The 20752-nt window shown below is 62.0% G+C and overlaps 3 protein-coding genes and 1 non-coding gene across 6 annotated transcripts; 2 read left to right on the top strand and 2 right to left on the bottom strand.

Moving 5' to 3' along the window:
* Positions 1-117: 117 nt before the first annotated feature.
* On the top strand, positions 118-10363 carry PGPEP1 (pyroglutamyl-peptidase I). 3 transcript variants are annotated; one of them, XM_046904712.1, is made up of 6 exons: positions 118-227; positions 2088-2140; positions 5140-5256; positions 5702-5726; positions 5808-5934; positions 6354-10363. In XM_046904712.1, exons 1-6 carry the CDS (start codon positions 194-196, stop codon positions 6544-6546), a joined length of 549 nt encoding a protein of 182 aa, XP_046760668.1. In that variant the 5' UTR covers positions 118-193; the 3' UTR covers positions 6547-10363. The 3 variants fall into 3 exon arrangements, with proteins under 3 accessions (XP_046760668.1, XP_025000134.1, XP_015155635.1); XM_025144366.3 differs by lacking the exon at positions 5702-5726; XM_015300149.4 differs by having other exon boundaries at positions 5702-5934.
* Positions 10364-12553: 2190 nt separating this feature from the next.
* LOC112530443 (translation initiation factor IF-2-like) lies at positions 12554-14490 on the bottom strand. The gene is made up of 4 exons (XM_046904710.1): positions 13802-14490; positions 13454-13553; positions 12820-12967; positions 12554-12750 (listed from the first exon to the last, which is right to left on the bottom strand). The coding sequence occupies exons 1-3, from the start codon at positions 14477-14479 to the stop codon at positions 12837-12839; spliced, it is 909 nt and encodes a 302-aa protein (XP_046760666.1). The 5' UTR covers positions 14480-14490; the 3' UTR covers positions 12554-12750; positions 12820-12836.
* Positions 14491-14563: 73 nt separating this feature from the next.
* GDF15 (growth differentiation factor 15) lies at positions 14564-17231 on the top strand. Its single transcript, XM_025144363.3, has 2 exons — positions 14564-14975; positions 15685-17231. The coding sequence occupies exons 1-2, from the start codon at positions 14663-14665 to the stop codon at positions 16560-16562; spliced, it is 1191 nt and encodes a 396-aa protein (XP_025000131.1). The 5' UTR covers positions 14564-14662; the 3' UTR covers positions 16563-17231.
* Positions 17089-19339, bottom strand: LRRC25. Its single transcript, XR_005842175.2, has 2 exons — positions 19119-19339; positions 17089-18628 (listed from the first exon to the last, which is right to left on the bottom strand). It is a non-coding gene; the product is annotated as a leucine rich repeat containing 25 (transcript).
* Positions 19340-20752: the final 1413 nt, after the last annotated feature.

Genomic DNA, 20752 nt, shown 5'->3' with positions numbered 1-20752 from the left:
CGGCGCTCAGGAGCCGCTCTAGGCAGCGAGGCGGCGCGCACTCTATGGCCGCGCGGGGCCGCTCTGGGCGTCGGGGCGGCGCGCACTCTATGGCCGCGCGGGGCCGCTCTGGGCGTTGGGGCGGAGCGCGCTCTATGACCGTGCGGGGCCGCTCGCTCAGTGCGGTGCGGCCGCGGGCCGGGTGGGAGCGGAGATGGAGAAACCGCGGCGGGCGGTGGTGGTGACGGGTACGGGCGGCGGCACCGGGGCGGGCGGGGAGGGGGCGGCCAGGTGGGCTCCGCTTCCCTTATCTAAGCGGGGGGCGGTGGGGGCTGCGCTGCGGGGTTGGGGAGGGGGGCAACGAGGGGCACGGGGGCTGTCGGGGGGGGGGATGTGAGGTGACCCCCGGGGTCCCGCTGGGGGGTGCGGGGCTGGGGAGGGGTGACAGGGGCCGCCTGGGGCACGAGGTGATGCCGCGGTCCTGCCGGGGGTGCAGCGGCTGCCCCGTGTGGGGGTGCCCCGGGGAGGGGCGGCGCTGCTGCCGCGCTCCTTTGGGGTGGGCTGCAGTGGGGGCCGACGCCGGTCGGCTCTGGGGAAGGCTGAGGGGCTGCGGGGGTACAGAGGGCGTTTGGTGCACGGGGACGCCGTGCCGCCCCCAGCCCCGCGCCGCGAACCCCGCTCGGTGTCCCGAGGGCAGCAGCCCCGCGGCCGCCGCAGTCCCTCTGTGTCACAGCACAGCAATCCCAGCCCGGGGGCTGCGCTGAGCGGTGACCACACGGAACCCTTCGGTCACGACGGCCCCCCCGGGCCCCGCAGCACTTTTGTTCCCCATCTTCTGCTCCGGGAGGAACTCTGCTTCTAAACTTCAGACCTTATCTCTGCATCTGCCCGCCATGGCGCATCGCCGGTGTGGCACTGAGCTCCCATTCGGTGCCATGCATGTCACGTTGAGGGCACACCTTATTCCTGTGCCAGTTCTTTTTTAGAGCTCCATGATGAGATAACCCCATAAAGGTCCGCACGGTGGACTCAGCTGTGCGCCTGGGAGGACCCTGTGGTGGACACGGGGCGGCTGCGGCCGAGTTTAGTGCAACCCAGAAAGCTGCTCGTGTGCTGGGAAAGGAATGGCCCGGGGGGTCGGCGTGGAGGATGAGGGGGGCAGCAGCCCGCTGTGCTTTGTGCCAGCTCAGCTGCGTTCAGAACGACGGGTTTTGGTTACGTTGGGGACACCTGGAAGGCTGCAGCCTTCTGCTGTGCTTTGTAGAGAAACCGTCCCAACGAGACACGTGTTTGGTGGCTCATCTTTATAGTTCCTTTATGGGGAAACAGCATCTGCGTTTGGATCTCGTGGGAGGCTTCAGCAGATTTATAATGGGGAGATGTTGACGCCGGTTCAACTCGGAGGCTTCGACTGATGTGGGGATCCCATTGAGCCCATGCTGAGGTGTAACCTCGGCCCTCACCTCCTGCCGGCAGCACGTGGGAGGCTTCCATTAGTGTGTCATGCAGTATTTGTGGTCCTTCCACGACTTGGATGAAATGTGTGCCTCCTGATTGCATTAAGCTCATGGGGTTGCTCTGACATCTTAAATTAAAGCATATTGACCCTGCGCCCAGATAAATGCCTAACCTTTGTGTGCTTGCTCAGGAAAAGATGTTATGGATTACTAGTTAACTCTGGGTTACTCATTAGGAAATGCAGATGTGGGGAGTTAAGTGTTTTTATAGGGCTGTCGTAACCTTTGGTGCTCGGTGTAGGTGGGTCAGCAGTGTTTGGTTTGGTTCCTCTGAAGGCAGCAGAGGTGAAGCTGTGGGCAGAGGAGGGGTGCTGGAGGCAGGCTGGTGTGTGTTTGTGGAAGCGTCTGTTGTGGGCTGTTACAACCAGGGTCAGAAGATCCAATCATGATCCTCATTCTGTGCCATCGCTCACCTCCTCTGTAGCTAACAAGTGTTCCTAACCTGGCCAGCAAGGACAAAATACACCCCAACAGGGATGGGGCGTTACAAGCAGCGGGTTTGCTTTCAGAGCACATCAGGAGCAGAGTGCGGCTGTTGCAGCCCAAGCTGCAGAGCTCAGCTGCTCACCGGGGGCTCTTCTTCTGTTTCAGGGTTTGGTCCCTTTGGAGAACACGCCGTCAACGCCAGTTGGATTGCAGTGCAGGTAATGCTGTAACTTCGTCCTTGGAGCGCCCATCGGAGCAGCACCATCCCCTGCCTGCATGCATTCCAGTGGTGGCTCTTCTCTAATTCTGCTGTACCCCCTGAGGCCGGCACTGTACCCAGGCACTCAGCTGGGAGATGTGTTGTTCACCTCTCGGAAAGCAAAACCTTTGCCAGTAGAACTTAGTGAGGTTGGGTTCGTATAGCAAAGGCAAACAAGGAGCCCCCGGGCTGACTCCCTGCACTTCAGAGGAGTTAAATGGTGCACGGAGCCCGCAGCCTTTCTCCACCACTTAGCAGAGGGAATTCAAAATAAATAAACCGAAAGGAATTGGTATGTTTTCCTCTCAGCTGCAGCTGGGTCTGGGTGAGCAGGTTGACCTTTAGGCCCTCTCATCTGTGACGGGGCTCAGCACGTGGGGCTGCGGTTGGAGCGCTCACGGAGTGGCATTGCCTGAGCAGAACAGAGCGTGCTGTGACACGGCACGAAGGAGCTGAGCTCTGCTAAACCAGAGCTGAGGGCGCTCCGTGCTGTGCTGCACTGCATTGGCTTGGACACCTCCATCACATTCCCCCAGTTCTTCCTTATGTGTTGCTCCTGGACGTGGTTAATGACAAAGCCATTGGGAATTCAGGGTGCCTTTTAGTACAGCTGCCCAGGAAACTGAATGTGCTTTTCTCCCCAACACGTCTCCCTTCCCTTCAGAGCTCGGGGATTAATATCTTCTTTAGAACGCTTTTAAATTAAATCACAAGCTCGAATCCATTGCAGTCAGCTGATGTCCAGATGTTTGCTGTGCTGACTGGTGAGGGGAGAGGAAACCTTTGGCTCTGAGAGCCACTGGGGCTGAATGCGCCCGAGTTGGGATCGCTCAGCCAAGTGTGGGGAGGAGTGCAGGCTGCCTTATAGAGAGCTGTGTGTCCCTGAAGGGCAGCCAGGAGGCCACTCGGTTTGCTTTGCTCTTCCTCACGTAATGTCAGCTCTTGTTTCCATGCTGCTTTTCTGCTAGAGGAGACGCACGGCGGAGCGTTGTGTTTATGGGACGGGGGGAGAGGTGGGTGCTGTGCTGCCCTTACGGGAGCAAACCTAACGTGATGTGTGTGACGAGGAGCAGCCCCACGCCGCAGCAATGGGGTGCATCTGCAGCTCACGCGAAGTGCTCAGGGCTGCTTTGGGAAGGGAAAACTGCACCACGGCCCACCTCCCTGCCGTCCCATCCTGCAGCCAGGAGCACAGTGTGCCCAGATCCCCCTCCCTCGCCCCGTCTCAGCCCGAGAGGCCCAGACAAAAAGGAACAGCATGGCTTTGAGCACACCGAGGTGGGCTTTGTGCGCCTCAGACGGGGCCCTCATGGAGCGGCGTGGACACAAAGGCGTCTGAGTTGCTGAGCCCCAGACGGTGTGATCTGCATTTTAATAGAAGAAAAATCAATTAAACAATCTTCCTAAATCCTTTCTGGCTCCGGGGCTGAGCAAGTTCTGCTTTACTGCATCTTTTATTATCCCGCATCCCGAGGATAGGATCCCCCTCTCTTCCCTCCTGCTGTCGTTTGGGCTCTGTTGCACGGCACAGATGTGGTGTCTTTTCCTGCGCTGAACCCATGCAGTTCTGTGGGCTTCTGCTGTCGCTGCTCATTTCTGAAGCTCTGTTGTTTTTTACACCCCATAAACACAGAGAACGCCTCACCTTCAGGTCATGGCAGCGAGCGCTGGGGTTAAACCCATGCTTGGAGACCTGTGTGCTCAGGAGGGGAGCCCAGATGGGTTCAGAGGGGCAGATCGCTTCTTGGAGCTCACAGTAACAGCGCTGTGCTCACACCTGTGCTGTGCCACGCTTTCATCCCTTTAACGTTTGTTGGAGGCTTCTCTGCAGCTGCAGCTCTGCAGGAAGCGGTGCGGGATGCGGTGCCAGCACGGCCCAGGTGTGTGCTGCCCCACCACCCCTCCCACCATCCCACCATCCCATCCCAACAGAGCACGTCTGGCTGCGCCGGGACCCAGCGGAGAGGTCAGGGAGCAGCACAATGGCTGTCAGGGTGTCTAGACAGACCTGATAGGGATATTAAGGGCCCACAAAGGAGCCCATTGTGTGGGGGTCAGGGAATGGGTCAGACCCGTTCGTTTTTCTGTGTTTGTCAGGTATACAAGGCAGGGGATAATGAGTTGTCTGGGGGCCAGAGTACATCTTTATTAGTGAGTGCAGGGCTGTGTGTCAGAGCTGCCCCTGTGCTCCGAGCTGCGTGCAGTGCAGAGCTGTGGGGTTCAGCTCAGCGGAGGAGCGGTGATGAGTTCCTACAATTAACACTGGAGCTCTTCCTAAAGGGCCTGCCTTGTGATGAAGGCTCTCGTTTGTAAACAAGTGACTTTGTGAGGGCGCCGGGTAAAGCAGCCAGCGTCTGGGAGGTGGGTTTGTGTGGAGGTGTGATGAAATGTCACTTAGCATCGCCGGGTGCCACTCAGCGGTCAGTGCAGGGAGCCTTCACAGCTCGGCTGCCCTCGGAGCAGGAGGAGCTGCTGCTGGCTGCTGCTGCTCTCATGCAGGTCACAGCTGGGGCCGTGCGGTGCTCACTGCTGCTTCCTCTGCTCCTCCCAAGGACTCCACTTCTGAAGATAATGAAGCCAACCTTTTTGCTTATTATTTTCACGTCCTTTTTTAGCTGCTGGTGCGGCTCCCGTCAGTTCAGTATGCTCAGATTGCTCGGTCCTGCGCTGCCTGAGCAGAACAAACTGGGAGCTCAGGTGGGGAGCTGCCCCTGTGGCTCTTACAGCTCTGTTCCTTCGGCCTCCCCTTCCATGGGACCCCTCCCTTTGGGGCAGTGTGGTGCTGCGAGGGGAAAGCAGCAGGAAGGCTCTCATTGCTGCGCTGCGGCTCTGGGGGGAGCAGCTGTCTGGGCTGTGCAGGTCCTGCTGCCTCCTGCGTGTTCTGCACTGCGCTCACAGCACTGCATGCTCTGCCCCACCTCTATGTGACCACCTCGCTTTCTTTCCACGTGTTCCTAGGAGCTGGAGAAGCTCGGGCTGCGAGATGGCGTGGACCTGCATGTCTATGAAGTCCCGGTGGAATACCAGACGGTGCAGAGACTCATCCCTGCACTGTGGAAGAAGCACAGTCCACAAGTGAGTGAGAGAAGGGAGGAGAAGAGATGGAGCCAACGCACGGCCATTGAGCACCGTGCAGCACCGTGCTTTGAGCTGCATTCAGTGCTGCGTCCTCCGCTGCATCCTTTCCTCTTTCCTCATGAGAACACCTGGATTTGCAGCATTCTGTGGCTCAGAGTGCACTGCTGCACTTAATGGGAGCTCAGCATGCAGGGCTGTGTGGGCAGCTCCGCTCCGTGCCACAGTTGGGCCATAATTAATTAGAGCTGAGGCTGAGGGGGGGCGGGGGGGGGGGACACGAAACGAGAATCGTTTTGTGCTGTTGGTTGCTGCAATGGCTGATTGTGTGATGGTCATGCAGGAATTCAGGTGGAGGCTCTGCTGGTGCTTACTGGGAACTGTGGGCTGTTGGTTGTCCGCCGGCGTGCGCTGGTTGATGTAACGTGTTTCTTTTCTCTCGTAGTTGGTGGTGCATGTAGGTGTGTCGGGTATGGCTACCACTGTCACTCTGGAGAAGTGTGGCCATAATGTGGGTTATAAGGGCTTAGACAACTGCCGTTTCTGCCCAGGCTCTCAGTGCTGTGTTGAAGGCGGCCCAGAGTGCATCGATTCCATCATTGACATGGACCTGGTTTGCAGGAGGGTCTCAGCACTGGGGCTGGACGTCACCGTCACCATCTCTAAGGATGCTGGCAGGTATGGGGCAAAGTGGTCCATGGGCAGCAGGCACATGCTGCAGTGCACGTTCCCTTTGCAGTGCACACTCCCTTTGCAGTGCACGCTCCCTTTGCAGCACACGCTCCCCTTGCAATGCACACTCCCTTTGCAGCGCACGCTCCCTTTGCCGTGCACGCTCGCTCCGTGCTCAGCTGACACTCACTGCTGGCGATGCTCTGTTCTGTGGTCGCACACTGGTGATGGGAAAGCACACAGCCTTTGTGTTCTGTCCTAGATTGGGTGCTGTGAATGTGCCACTGCTTCAGCCTGACTTGCATTGCACTTTTTATTGCAGGATGTTGATGCAACGCTGAGCGATAACACGGTTCGCTGTGTCCTGCAGTTTGCACGCTTTATTTGTCACATGTTGCTAAATCAGCCCTATTTTTATGTTTCAGGTACCTGTGTGACTTCACTTACTACACTTCCTTATACCAGAGCTGCGGGAGGTCGGCTTTCGTCCATGTGCCTCCGTTGGGAAAGCCGTACAGCGCCGAGCAGTTGGGCCGGGCACTGCAGGCCATCATTGAGGAAATGCTCGACGTTTTGGAGCATTCTGAAGACAAAATCAATTGTCAGCACGAACACTGAAAGCAGGCAGGAGCCGTCCTGCTATTGCACTTCCTGCACTTCCCCCCTGCTGCTGAAGTGTGGGGGATGCTCTGTGTGAGACGTACAGAACGAGAATTGGAGACTTCAAAAGCAAAAACCCCACTTCCAGAAATTGACTTTTTTTTTTTCCCTCTGTTTTTTTTTTTTTTTCTTTTTTTTTTGGTCAAACGTGCGTAATTGGATGAGGAAATCGAGATCCCTTCTCTAACACAGCAGCTGCAGCTGCTCATTCCTGGAGCAGACGGGCTGTGCTTTACCCAGAGCTCATCTGTTGGCCAGGTGACGGCCGCTGAGCGGTCCCACACTGCACAGATGGGGAGTTCCTTGGCCAGGCTCAGTGTTTGGGTGCAGGGAATCGATAACCCCATCTTCTCACGACTGCCTGTTGAGCCGGAAGGTTTCCTTTCCTTCTGTCTCATTTTGTTTCTCCTCGTTGGCCCCAATTAGAGGTCGTAACGTGAAAGCGTAACTGAAATTAGTTGGAATGGTGTGAGTTTGTTGTAAGAAAACAACAAAACCCGGTGCTTGCTGGGGGCGAGGAGCCTCAGAAACTGCTTCTGAACTGAAAAAGCTTAGGGATGCTGCCGCCTCCCCCCACCCTTCTCTGGGGCCGGGCTGACGTGGCCGCAGGTGGGAGGGCGGTGCGTTGGGATGCAGATCGGCTCACTGTGCGTGGAACGGTCTGAGCTCCCACCAAATCCCTCCGGACATCCCCAGCGTGGGGTCAGGGCTGCCCTCCTGGCCCCCACCGCCCTGAGCTGCGAGCAGCACATCGTCCCTGTGTGTGCACAGCGCATCGCGCGCTGCCGAGGAGCTTTGCTAAAGGCCACTTTCTCCACAGGAGATCTTTATCACGCTCTCTTTGGTGCCGGCTGTTATTTTTAAAGCGAAGGCTGAGTAATTTATAACTTCCTTCACTGTGAACTTTTGTTCTCGTTAAAGGTTGGGTGGAGAGTAATGTTTAACTTCCATTCCCACTGCTGCTGTGATGCGTTGCGGGCGCTGCCGCACGGCTGCCGGGGAGCGCTGCCAAAGGGCATCTCACATCTCAGAGCTGCTCCCGCTGCACGGAGCCCACAGACAGCTGTTGGCTGTTGGTAGATAAGAGCACGGACACAGTGATCTTTGTGAGAGGTTTTAGAGCGTCGTTCCTTCTGTTTCCCTGATGATGAATGGTTCTGCTGCAGTGAGGGCAGATGGGCATCCCACGGCCGGATCCCACAGCGGAGGCGTTGGGTGCAGAGAACCATAGAATGGTTTGGGTCGGAAGGGACCTCAAGGATCACGGAGCTCCGACCCCGTGCTGCGTGCAGGGCTGCCAGCCTCCACATTAATACCAGCCTGGGCTGCCCAGGGCCCCATCCGACCTGGCCTCGGGTGCACGGAGGGAGTTTGCCTTCCAAGCGAATGCTCCCCTTGGCATTGGGACACCATGCAGTGCTGTCAGGGCACGGCAGGCTTTCAGATCTGTAATTTATTCTATTTAATATTTAGTTTAAGTATTGGTATATAAGACAGCCCCCGAATAGTTGAGCTCTTCTCTCCGCTGTGCCTGGGAGAAGCCGTCGGTGCGTCGTAGCTGCTGAGCTGTGGAAGGGGGAAGGTGCTGTGCTGGGCCTTACGGCGGAGCTCCCTTGCAGGCAGTCCCTTAGGAAACGTCATTTATGTCATAATCTTTGGGGTCTCTTTATGGTATTTTGGATAATTAGTCCTCGGGGTGTCGGGGCGGTAGCGGCGTTTCGGATAGCGAAACCTTTTAAGGATGGCGTTAAGCTGAGTTTGTTTAATCCGACCTAAATGGAAAGCTTTTGCTTTTGCTTTTCCTTTTTAACAGCTTTTTTATTGTTAAATGAGTTGATTCTGAGCGCTCCTTTGCTGCAGGTATTTGTGGGTGGTCCGTGGGGGTCTCTGCAGCTCAGGGCGTTCCGCGGCTCGGAAGCGATGCTGAGTGCTTCGTGTCCCGGGTATCAGCGAGAAGGATCTGCTGATGTGCACGGATGGAGACCCACTGCTGGCTGCAGGTGGGCCCATCGGGTTCGGTGTTCGGTGTTCGGCAGATGGTGACGTCCCAGAGCGGAGTTTCGGGGTCGGGTGGCTGCAGGGTTGGCTCAGGTGGTGCGCTGAGAAGTGGGCTGAGGGCGTTTTGTGTGGGAGAGTGAAGGAGGGGGGTCCCCACGTGGGCTCCGGTGCCACGTGTTCGGGTGCTGGCGGTGCGGAGCGGGGCTGGCTGTGGTGCCGGGGGGGTTTGTTGGTGTCACGGTGATGGGTTTGGTTATTAAGTGCTGCGGAGGGCGATGAGCTCCAGGTATCCGAGAACTCCTTCATCCCTGGGGGCTGTGATGAGGGGAGGTGTTCCCTTTGGGTCATCTGTTGTGCGAAACAGCAAGAAGAGGAGCCGATCCCGTGAGCTTCAGAGCTCCTCGGCCCGCGGGATGCCGGGTGCTGTGGCTGAAGGCAGAGCCCGAAGCTGCCGGCATCCCCGGGTCGGCGCTGCACCGAAGCCCAGGGATGGCAGAAGCAGCTCTCGCTCGTTTGGAGCTCTCCCCAACCCGGAGCACAGCAGCAGTGGGGGGGGAGAGAAGCGTGGGGGGGGAGAGAAGCGTGGAGGGATGGTGGGAGGTGGTGGTTGTGGTGTGGGGCTGAGGGGGAGGGCTGAGCAATGCGGGAAGAGCTCAGAGCGGATTCAAAGCGAGCGCCGTCTCCGTGCGGGAGAGGGGGGGGGGTCTGCAGGGAGGGGCTGTGCTTTGCTTCGTGTTTACCGACCTCAGCAGTGGGCTCAGGTGGAGCGTTCGGAGTCTCAGCGCCATGCAGGCAATGCTGAACCTTCCAGTGCCTCAGTCGTCCAGCTCAGGGTGCTGTGCTGTTCCACGGCTCCGAGTTGGGCTGCTTGGAGTCGGTGCCGGTGGGCAGCGGTCGGCTCTTTGCAGCAGCAGCCCCAGTGCTGTGTGCTATAAGTGCACTTATAGGCTGTGCTCGTGGCTGGTTGGTGTCTGATGTGGCCCCAGTGGTGTTCTGCCAAACCTCCAACAAAGCTGAGGGCGCTGTCAGTTCATTGATGAGCAGAAACCCGAGAGCTGCTGTGCCCCGTCGACATGAAGGCAAAGTAGAGAAGCAAATGCTTAGATAGGAATTAACGATAGGAGATGAATCTGCGCGCTGCCCTTACACACAACTCCGTGCTACTTCACTACACCTTCAGGTTCTAGATTGCACCAGCTTCTTACATTGCAAATGTTTACTTTGATGAACAGGGAGTGCCTTGTCCTGCGCTGGGCTCTGGGAAGTGCTGGGGGCTGAGGGGCCTCTGTGGGGGGGAGGGGGGGCTCTGAGCTCCTTCACCCCCCCATGCGCTCCAGGAGCCGCACTGCGTTGGGCTCGGGGGGTTCCTGGAACACACTGGGATGTGACAAAGGGAAAGGGGGGGTTCTCATTGCTTGGGGGGAGCAAACCCTGTGGGGTTCTGTCTGTCCTGAGGTGCTGCATGTCCCAGTGCTGCTCTGCCCCCCATCCCCATGTTGGTGTTGTTGTGCCGACGTTGGCTGCGGTCTGAATGGAGCCCTCCGGTGTTGCCCATCTGTGCCCGTAGGACTCCTGGAGCTACAGCTCCGAATCTGGGGGGGCTTCTGTTCTTCGCAGCGTGTTCTTGCAGTGCCTTGTAACCCCTACCAGTCTGTGTGCCACAAAGGGCTGTGTCACAAAGGGCCGCTCGCATTCCCTCCGCTCGCTGTTGCTCCACTGGACTTTGTAACTGAGAACTTAAACCCATGTTTCAAAGTAAATAAAGAGTTTAACTCTGCCTCATGCTGTTCTTGAACGGTTTGGGGATTTCTCAAGGTGCCTTTTGGGGGGGTGAGAGCTGCTACGGGCAGCCCCACGAGGGGTTGGAGCAGGGCACGGAGGAAGGATGTGCCCATGGAGCTGCAGCGCACCGTGTCGTGGCACCATGGAAAGTCCCATTCCCCATCACGGAGAGGAAGGCACAGCGCCTGGGGCCGCCCCCCTGAGCAGCAGCACCGCTCAGTCTGGTGAGCCCACGATTTGGGGGAGCAAACACTGCCCCGTGCTTTGTCTTGGTGAGCCCAGCATGGATCCATTCCGCTCCCGATTCCAGCAGGCAGTGGTGAAACATTGCGATGGGCAATGCTGGGGGGCTGCGGCAGTGCCCCAAAAAAAAACCCCATGGGGGGGGAGGGGGCACTGATGGCCAACGCTGCCTCTGCTCTGAGGTTTGTGGCAGGAAGGGATCGGGGAGGGAATCCTGCTGGCCTTGGGAAGCCTGCCTGCTCCGTATCGCACGGCCCAGCCTGGGGATGCAGTGCCAGGTGCTCACGTGCCTGCTGCGCTGATGCAACGCTGGGGCTGCAGCTGGCTCACGAGGTGTCGGTGATGTCATGCAGTGTGTGCTGCAATCTGAGCTCTCTGCAGGGAGAGGTGGGAGCCGCTGCTGTTGGGCCCCACGCACCCCACGTGCATTCCTCAGCTGTGGCTTCGGGCGCTGCTGGAGGGTCTCATTGCAGAGCGGCTCCGGGCAGACCCTTCCTGCAGCATCACCTCCCTGTGAGCCACTCTGTTCCTCCTCCTCCGCGCTCCTGGCTGAGGTGGGACGTTGGCCAGCTGGCACCTTTCCCCAGCTCAGCCATGAACCAGCAGCACTGGGGACCCCCGGGAGCCCAACACCCCCAGGGGTGTCAGTGGGGTCCATCCCTCCGCCCCATAGTGGTTTTGGGGCCGCTCCCCAGCTGCACAGTGGCAAATCTCAAAGCACTTCTCATTGCCCAGAGCCCACCCTGGGGTGAGCTCGGGGTGGGGGCTGACAGCCGCCTCCCTCTGTTCTCTTCTCCTTTTGGGTGCTCCCCACCCCACTGATATGAGCTCTCATCAGCCCCTGTCCACGCTGTCCCCGCAGTGCCCGGACACCGTAAGAACTCCGCGGTATTCCCACGGCAGCACAGTGCAGGGGATCGGACTTTCACACGGGAATGGCTCTGGGGAGCTCTGTGCTGCCCTTCTGGTGGGGATGGGGACGTTCTGCTGCTGAGAGCAGCGCTGTCGGGCGGTGAATGACACCATCCAGGGTGAGATCTCCATTTTTGGCTGTAGGGTTTGAGCAATTTCCCGTCTTGCACAGACGAAGGGGTCCGGGGGTGGGCTGAGCCGGCAGCCGTGAGTGCCGTCAGGTCGGGAGCGTGGCTTCCAAGTGAGGCAGAAGACTCATTTTTGGTGCATGCCGTAAGCGCAGAACAAAGGGAGAGCAGTCAGTCCCACTCCTGCTGCAGCAGCACCAAGGCTGCCCACGCTCACCTGATCCAGCCCTTCTATTTACAGATGGCCAAAGGTCGGGCGGGTTCCGTTGTGCACATTCACCATGACGGCACGGGGAGGGCACGGGACGCTGCACTCCAGGCTGCGGCCACCATTTCTGAGCCCTCCGTGCCCATATCCACACCTCCGAGAGAGCAAAGCTGTGCACAGCAATGCTGCGGTGCTGCGAGCTCAGCTGCGTCACTGCGACCTCAAACAGCCGCCGTTACTGCAGCGCACCCAGAGCTCAGGGCACCGGGTTGGTGTCGGCAGAGGGAGGAGAAGTGGGAGCCCCACGGTGCCCTCCTCGGGGTGCTGCAGCACTGCGGGCGCTGCTGGGGGAAGTGGCGCCGCCCGGGTTCTCCTTCCCCTTCCTTCCGCCGTCGGGTCGCGGCGCAGAGCTGCAGGTGGATGCGATGGGCTCCATTGGCGGCACCCCCCGTGCGCAGCGCTGGTCCTCATCCTGCCCAGAGGCGCGCAGGGAGGGCGCACAGCTGGCTGACAGCTCCCCGTGCTCTGCGTGCCCTGAGCTCCGCCCGCTGCCCCCACCCGCGATAAAGGCAGGAAATTCCTCCACGCGACCTCCGACTGAGCGCAGCGCTGCTGGAGGTGGGGGATGCTCTGATCGTGCAGCGCAATGAGGGCACGCGGGGAATTTCCCAACAGATCGTTCAGCATCCGCAAATGCTGCTCCGAAAGCACAAATTTTATTGCTGTTGCCGGGCAGTAAAATTTCCGGCTTCGCCGCTGGCGCCTTTGGGAGGAAAACATCCAGCTTTGCAAAAGCTCTGATGCTCCACGCGACCCTCCGTGCATCACATGCGGAGGGGATTGCAGCACACGGAGCGCCCGCAGCTCCAAAAACGCATTGCTAAAGCAGAACTGTGGGGGACAGAACTCACTGCGCTGTGATGGATGGGCGGTGGGATGGCCGATGGGATGGGACCCTACCTGAGCACCTGCACAACTCAGATCCTGCGGTGGGGATTGCCATCCTGCTGGGAGCTGGGCTGCTCAGGGACAGCGTGGCAGCCCCGTGCCTTCAGCTTCTCCATGCAGCTGCTGCTCACCCCACAAAGCTGCTCCATGCCCGTCCCCGCTGCAGGGATGGGGATGGGGATGTGATCATGCAGAGCCCAGTGGTGGCACATGGGGATGCTGAGCTGTGCGTGGGAAGCAGCGCTCGAGGAAAGTTGGCTCTGGCAGCAGTGCTGCCTCAGGAACCCGCCCAGAGGAACCAAAACTGTGGCAGGCAGAAGCTGCAGGCAGGGAAAGGCAGCACAAAGGCAGCCGAGGGGTTCCCTTCATCCACCTGTCCATCCATCCATCCATCCATCCATCCATCCATCCATCCATCCATCCATCCCTCCATCCCTCCATCCCTCCATCCCTCCATCCATCCATCCCTCAATCCATCCATCCATCCCTCAATCCATCCATCCATCCCTCAATCCATCCCTCCATCCATCCATCCATCCACTCCTCAACCCATCCCTCCCTCCATCCCTCTGTCTGTCCCTCCATCCCTCCCTCCATCCCTCCACCCCCCGCCCCGAGCAGCACAGTGCAGTCACAGTGTGCCAACCCCCCACATGACGCCGCTCGTGCTGATGAGCCGATGCTTTCTCTTGGCCATGGGTGAAATCCTTGTTCTCCTTTCTTTGCCTCGGGCAAACGTCAAGAATCTGGGTGAAAAAGGCAGAAATAACGCTCGCGCTCCGCTGCCGAGATAAGCATAAATCACGGGCTGGAGGTAATGCCACGGAGCAGCTGAGGACTGTGAGCTCGGCTGCAGGGAACGCAGCTGTGTCACCTCGTGTGCCCCAACCGGAGGTCACCGCACGCCATCCCCACGTGGGGCTCACATCCCTCCCACCCATACTGTGGGGCAGTGGGGGGGACTGTCCCACCGGCCCCAAAGCCTGGAGCCCACCTCCACCTCCGCGCTGGGGGTGACTGTGGGCTCTGCCCTCCGTTGACCCCTCCGGGTTTGGTCCGTCCTACTGCTGGGAAAAGCTCCATGGAGCCCAACCGTGGGGCCCTCCGTCGGTTCTCCTCCACGATCTCTTACCGCTGCCGCGCAGCTCCGCGTCGGCACCGCTGGACCGGAGCCATCCGCGCCCGACGCCGTGCCGGGAATGATGCAAACCCCGAGCGCGGTTACTTCAGTGAGAACCGGACCGGGGCAGCGACATGCGGCAAAGCCGGGCTGCGGTGTCATCAGCCGGAGCCCCATACGGGGAGTGCCGCTCCTCAATCGCGGCTCCGATCTGCTCCGCCCGCTCATGTTGGCACGCGTCGCGCTTCTCGCTGCCCTCCCGGCGCTGCGGACGGGGGGGGGACGAGGAGGGGACGGGGAGGGGGCGGGGAGGGGACGGGGACGGGAGGGCGGGCGAGGCGCGTTGGTGGCACACACGTCCCCATCCCCGCGTGCCCACCGCTCCGCGCCACGTGCCGCCCACGAGACCTCCGCCCGCCGCCCCGCGGTCCGTCCGCTCAGCGTCTCCCACCCGGCGGCACCGCGACGCGTCCGCCCGAAGCGGCGGTTGTTCCTCGTCCCGTCACCGCGCAGAGCCCGGCGGTGCCCCGCTGCAGCCGCAGTGTCATCCATCGGACCGGGGCGGGGGGGGGGGGGGGGGGGTGGAGGGCGGGCAAAGTCCCGCTTATATAAACCCGGGGCTGCTCCGCTCCATTCATTCTCCTCGCGGCATCGATAAGAGCCGCACGCGGGGCCTTTGCGCAAGAGGTTTTGCAACTCCTCCCCCCCCGCCCCCCCTCCTCCTCCGTCTGCGCGATGCTGCGGGACGTGGGGGCCGTCACCGTCACCTGCCTGCAGCTCCTGCTGCTGGCGGGCGGCGCGCAGCCACGGCCCCGCGCGTGGGACGAGGACGGGCAGCAGCTGGAGGCCATCAAACACGGCATCCTGCGGCGGTTGGGCATGGCCGGGCCCCCCCCGGTGCCGCACGCTCCGGACCCGGAGAGCATCAGCCGAGCGCGGCGGCTGTACGAGCGGCGCGTGGCCGAACTGCGAGGGAACCGCAGCCGGGAACGGGAGGAGCGCGAGGGAGCGGCGGCCGCCACGCGTTGGCACCGCCTCACCGCCATCCGTAAGTGGACGCTGCGCTCCCGCCGTGCGCCCGGACCGCGGCCCCCGACTGCCCCCCGACCGCATCCCGCTGTCCTCTCAAACCGCGTCTCCCAGCCGTGTCCCACCGTGGTCCCCGATCCGTGTCCCCACACTGCATCCTCCTGCATGCCCAGACTCCATCCTGCCGTGTCCCCGCGCTGTGTCCCCACACTGCCCCCCCACGCGTCCCCCAGCCGTGTCCCACCGCACCCCAAACCGCATCCCACCGCGTCCCCAGAACATGTCCCATCACGTCCCCAAACCACATCCTGCTGTGTCTCCCAACCGTGTCCCAACCCACACCCTGCCCCGACACGTGCTGGGACATGACCGGACATGAATCCACCGCTGTCACCTTCCTCCCCCCCTCCTCCCCCCCTCCTTCCCCCCTCCTCCTCCTCTCCTCCTCCTCTCCTCCTCCCGCTGCTTCCAGCGTCGCCTTCAGAGGAGGAGTCGCGGTTTTCCACTTAAAAACACCGATCCCGGATAACGGCACTGTGGGGGGATGTGGGGAACCGTCCGGACTGGGGGTCGGGGGGCACCTCTGCACGGGATGGGGTTGGACTCCCCCGGTGCCATCATCCCGCGGGACGTGGGCGGCGCCCCGCGGCGGTGGGGGGTGGGGGCAGGGAGGACGTCCCATTGGGCACTGCGGGGTCTGTGACATCGGCCATCCTCTCATCCCGCAGTGTGGCGCCTGCCAGACCCCCCCCGGCGAGAGCGGGACCCCCCCAGGGGGCATGAACCACCCAGAGGACAGCGGGACCCCCATGGAGAGCCGGACCCCGACGGTGACCAGCACTCCCACGGACAGCAGGACCCCGAAGGTCACCGGGACCCCCATGGGCGCCAGGACCCCCCCGGGCCGTACCGTTACCTCCTGCTGGTGCCGCGCACGGGCGCTCTCCGCCAGCGGCTACAGATGCTGCGGGCACAGCTGCAGCTCCCCCTGCACTCCCCACACCCAGCGCAGCTCCACGTCAGCATTTACACCCCGGGGAGATCCGGGGGGGCCCCACGGCTGCTGCACAGCCGGGAGTTGGACCCCCGCTCCCAACACCTGGACCTGACGGCGCCCATCCGGCATTGGGCCGCCGGGCACAGCGCCGCGCTGCGCTTGGAGTTGACCTTCAGCTCCAACGTGTCGGATCCGTGGGATGGCTTCGGAACCGGGAAGGCGGTTCTGGAGGTGGAAACGCGGGACAGAGCGGGGCGGGGGGCGAGGAGGCGGCGGGGGCTGGAAGAGGAGTGCGGGAAGAGCGAGGGGAAGTGCTGCATGAGGGCGCTGAAGGTGTCCTTCCAGGAGATCGGGTGGGACGATTGGGTGCTGGCGCCGCGCAGCTACGACATGCGCTTCTGCCAGGGCTCCTGCCCGCACAACTACCGCGCCGCCAGCATGCACGCACAGATCCAGGCCCGGGTGCACGCCCTGAGCCGCGCCGCCCCGGCGCCGTGCTGTGTGCCCGCCGAGTACGACCCCATGGTGCTGATGCACTACAATGGGGAGGGCAGGTTGGTCAGCTCTGTCTTTGAGGATATGTTGGTCACCCGCTGTCACTGCGCCTGAGGGCACCGCCAGGTGGAGGGGTCCATCGCCTCCGTCTGTAGGGATCGGTCGCCTTTGGGTGCAGGGATCCGTCACCACTGGGTACGGGGAGCTGGGTGTAGGGGTCTGTCAGCTCTGGATATAGGGTTCCATCACCCCCACCATAGGGTTCCTTTATGTCCGGATATAGGAGTCCATCACCTCTGGGTGTAGGGATCTGTCACCTCCTGCTATGGGGATCCATCACCTCCAGATATAGGAATCCATCGCCTTTGCAAATACGGACCAGCACCTCTGGCCGAGGGGTCCATCACCTCTGGATATAGGAACTCATCACCTCCATCTGTAGGGACCCTTCACCTCCAGATACTGAGTCTGACCCCCTGCTGTAGCGCCCCCATCCCATCCCGGTGGCACCGACCCCAGGGACACGGACCCCACTGCCATCACTCCGTGCCATAACTTATTCCCCTCCCCCCTATTTAAAGCATTGGTTCAGCAGGAGGAGCCCACCCCGCCGCCGCGCCGACTCCTCTCCGCACGAGCCTTTTTTATACAGTCCTTTATTTATTACTCACTATTTATTGCATTGTACGGCTTTGTTGGGATTCTTTTTTTTTTCTTTTTGTATATTTATATATTTCTACAAATCAAATGGAGATGTAAATGAATAAAGTGATGGGAACGCAATGCCAGCAGCTCTGCCCCATGCGGCCACGTCCCCCCCCCATCCCCATCCATCACCCACAGGTGAGTCATATGTGGGCAGTGCTCCAGCAGCACTTTGCCCCATTGTGTCCTTGGGGTGGGCGCTGGGACAGCCCTGAGCACAGCGGGGATGTGGCACTGTCAGCTATCAGTACCCACAGCCAGGGGATGTGGGACGTGAGATGGGGATGTGGGGCAGAGGGATGGGGACGTGAGGATATGGGACATGGGGGGCATGGAGACACGGGACGGGGGGACATGGGGCAGGGGGATGGGGACACGAGACATAGGATGGGGGGACATGGGGACATGATACTTGGGGATATGGGGAATGGGGGACATGATACTTGGGGATATGCGACAGGGGGGCGTGGGACAGGGGGATGGGGACATGAGGATGTGACATATGAGAATACGGGGCATGGGAATGGGGGACATGGGACAGGGATGAGATATGAGATACAGAGACACAGGGACATGGGGATGTGGGACATGAGACATGGAGACATTGGGACACGGGGATTTGGAAGTGGTGGACGTGGGGAAGTGGGACGTGTGGGAATGTGGGGACACTGAGATATGGAACGTGGGGACACGGGGATGTGGGACAGGGGGGGCTCCAGCCCGGGGCTGTGGGCTCTGGGGACCACAGCTCAATGGATGTGGGACATGGGGTCACCATGGTGGGGACGTGGGCTTAGGGGACTGGGAAATAGGAACCTGCCAGTGTGGGACCCACATTATCAGCACCTCTGCTCTGGGAATAGGACCCCCCCAGCACCCCACAGAGCCCCTCCGGGGGTTCCGACGGACCGCGAGCCCTCTGGGTCACCGAGGACAGCCCAGCATTTAATGTCACCGCGGAGCATCGCAAGGACGAGGCTGGGACGGGGGCTGTCCCCGTACCACCACCCACACACATCCCGGAGCCGCCTCCTCGCAGCCGCACATTGCCAGGAGCGCCCCAAAACGGCGCTTTTCGCCCCAAACCGTCGGGTTTCGCAGAGGGCGGCGCCGTCGGTCCCGGCGTCACGCGGAGCTCCGGAGCGACCCGTGGGGGCCGCCGTGCCCCGCCGCCCCGGCCCCGTTTCGCAGTGCGAACCCCATGGAGAAGCGGCCGCTTCCGCTCTCAGCCCCGCGCAGGAAACGGCCGCGCAGCCGTTTTGCTCTCATTGCAGAAAAAAAAAAAGAAAAGAAAAAAAAAAAAAGAGGAAAATCCCCTCCGCAGTCCCAGCGCTGCAGGAACCCCCCCGGCGCGCCGCCCTCATGGGTCGGGGGTGACGTAGATGTCCTCTCCGGGGGTCCCGGTGTTGGCGTAGATGGGCTGCTCCCCTGCGTCGCTCTCCAGGAAATAGAGATCGTCCGGCGGTGCCTGGGGGCTGCGGGGGGGGTCAGTGGGGCAGCGCCCCATAGGGATGTGCAGGAATGGACTCCCGGGTGGATGAGTGGGGAGGAAAGGGCCCCACAGCTGTCTGATCCCTGGGGTTGGTGGGATGGGGTGGGGTGGGATCGGCTGGGATGGGTTGGGTCGGGTTGAGATGGGATAGGGATGGCAATGGGGATGGGATGGGGATGGAATGGGATTGGGCGGGATGGAATGGGATGAGGATGCAATAGATTGGGATGAGATGGAGTAGGATGGCATGGGGATGGACTGGGGATGGGATGGAGACGAGGATGAGCGGAGTGGAGTGGGATGAACGGCTGATGTGGGATGGGATGGGATGGGGTGGGATGGGATGGGATGGGATGGGGTGGGGTGGGGTGGGGTGGGGTGGGATGAGGTGGGATGGGACACCACCGTGGCTCAGTGCGGCCCATCAGGAGGGTCCCACGTACCCCTGCAGCCCCCCCTCTCCGCAGACTCACCTGTACCCCTCCTGCTGCCACCCACGCTCCCCATTCTGCACCGGGGCCGCGCCGGGGGCCGCGCAGGAGCCGACGAAGACGTTCTCGTAGTCGGGCGCCAGGCACACCCCCACGGCAGCAGGACTGCTCTCTGCCTCCCGGCTGACATAGCGGGGCTGCCCATGGGCCGCGGGGGGCTCCTGCTTCCCCCCACCCCGCAGCGCCCGCCGTCCTCCGGCACCACCACATCACCGCCGCCACCGCCGCCGCCACCACCGCCAACGCTGCCGCGCTGCAGCCCACGGCCACGGCCACCACCCCCGCGCTGCCCCGACATTCCCGTGCGTAGAAATCGGAGATGTTGATGGAGCCGTGGGGCGCAGAGCAGAGGCACGTCGCATTGGGGCACGAGTCCTGAGCTCTGCCCGGCGCATCGCAGCGGCACGGCGCCAGTGTGGGCTGAGAGGTGGTGGCCCCGATGCCATGGGGCGGCAGCAGCAGCAGCAGCAGCATTGCGATGGGGCGCCCCATGGCTCCGCCTGCGAGGGAAGAGGGGGTCAGAGGAACGCAGCCCACACCCCCTTCCTTCGTGGCGGGGGTCCCCATGGGTGCGTTTGCCCCCCACCCGACCCCAGCGCCCCGACTCGCCTGCAGCCGTCTGTGTGCAGAAAGAGGAACGGGCGGTCCCTGTGGGTCCGTGTCACTGCGTGGGGCGTAGCCGGGCCTGGGGGGGTCAGTGCTGCTCGTCCACTCAGAAATGTCCCTTCTATGTGGGATGTGCGGGCACTGCGATGCCCCAATGCCGCGATCCTGGCACTGTGTGGGGGTGGGGGGCGGGAGGGGGCGTGGGGCGGACACCGTGAATGGGGTGGGCACGGTAAATAGGGTGGGCACCGTGAATGGGTTGGGCACAGTGAGTGCGGTGGGCACGGTGCTGGGGGGCTGTCAGCCCCAGGGCTTGCGGTGGGGTGGGGGTCTCAGGTGGGTGCCCATCACGTCTCCACGGCCTCACGTGCCCCCATAGTGGAGCGCGGGGGGACAAAGACAGTGCCTGGGTGAGCTGTCACGGCGTGGGCCGGGCTGCGTGACCCGGTGACACTGAGCCCACGGGGGCCGCAATGGGATCCGCACGTCGTGTCCCGGCCGGACCCCCGTTGGGATGTCGGGATCACAGATGGGATTCGGCCACGGTGACGGACGGGACAGAACGGGACGCACCGCAGCGCCGCTCCCCCCCCCCCCACCGAGCGCCGCGGGTGGGGGCGGCCCCGCAAAGCCCCACCGCCACGCGCGTCCGCGGGGGTGGCGGCTCAGCGCTCGGGCACGGCTGACACCTGCAGGCCGACGTGGGAAGCGCCGCTCACGCCGCGCACGCCCCCTCCCGAGCGCACGGCCACGTGCACACGCGCCCCCCCCCCCCGTGCCCACCACGATCACGCGTGGCGCGGCCGTTCCGAGCTCCCCGCCGTGCCGCGTCCGCGTCCATCCCCGCCCTCCCCGCGCCCACATCCCCCCCCCCCGTCCCTCCCTGTCCGCCCCTCTCCTTCCCGGCTCTCAGCGTCCGTCCCTTCGCGGCCGCGTCCCCCCCCGCGCGTCTGCCCTCCCTCGTGTCCGTCCCCACGCGCATCCCCCCCTTCGTGTCGCCGTGCGTGCAC

This window comes from Gallus gallus, chromosome 28 (assembly GCF_016699485.2).
Source record: "Gallus gallus isolate bGalGal1 chromosome 28, bGalGal1.mat.broiler.GRCg7b, whole genome shotgun sequence".
Taxonomy (NCBI): domain Eukaryota; kingdom Metazoa; phylum Chordata; class Aves; order Galliformes; family Phasianidae; genus Gallus; species Gallus gallus.
The sequence above is the reverse complement of the archived record's forward strand: the minus strand, read 5'-3'. Positions and strand labels throughout refer to the sequence as shown.

Excerpts from the sequence above, each read along its gene's own strand:
- PGPEP1 (XM_015300149.4), top strand. The coding sequence starts at position 194 with ATGGAGAAACCGCGGCGGGCGGTGGTGGTGACGG. Across the intron at positions 228-2,087 it reads GCGGGCGGTGGTGGTGACGG|GGTTTGGTCCCTTTGGAGAA; the intron begins GTACGGGCGGCG and ends CTTCTGTTTCAG. Across the intron at positions 2,141-5,139 it reads CCAGTTGGATTGCAGTGCAG|GAGCTGGAGAAGCTCGGGCT; the intron begins GTAATGCTGTAA and ends ACGTGTTCCTAG.
- GDF15 (XM_025144363.3), top strand. The coding sequence starts at position 14,663 with ATGCTGCGGGACGTGGGGGCCGTCACCGTCACCTGCCTGCAGCTCCTG. Across the intron at positions 14,976-15,684 it reads GCACCGCCTCACCGCCATCC|TGTGGCGCCTGCCAGACCCC; the intron begins GTAAGTGGACGC and ends CTCATCCCGCAG.
- LOC112530443 (XM_046904710.1), bottom strand. The coding sequence starts at position 14,479 with ATGGATGACACTGCGGCTGCAGCGGGGCACCGCCGGGCTCTGCGCGGT. Across the intron at positions 13,554-13,801 it reads CCCCCAGCGCGGAGGTGGAG|ATTCTTGACGTTTGCCCGAG; the intron begins GTGGGCTCCAGG and ends TTTTTCACCCAG. Across the intron at positions 12,968-13,453 it reads CGAGCGGCGTCATGTGGGGG|CGGGGACGGGCATGGAGCAG; the intron begins GTTGGCACACTG and ends CCATCCCTGCAG.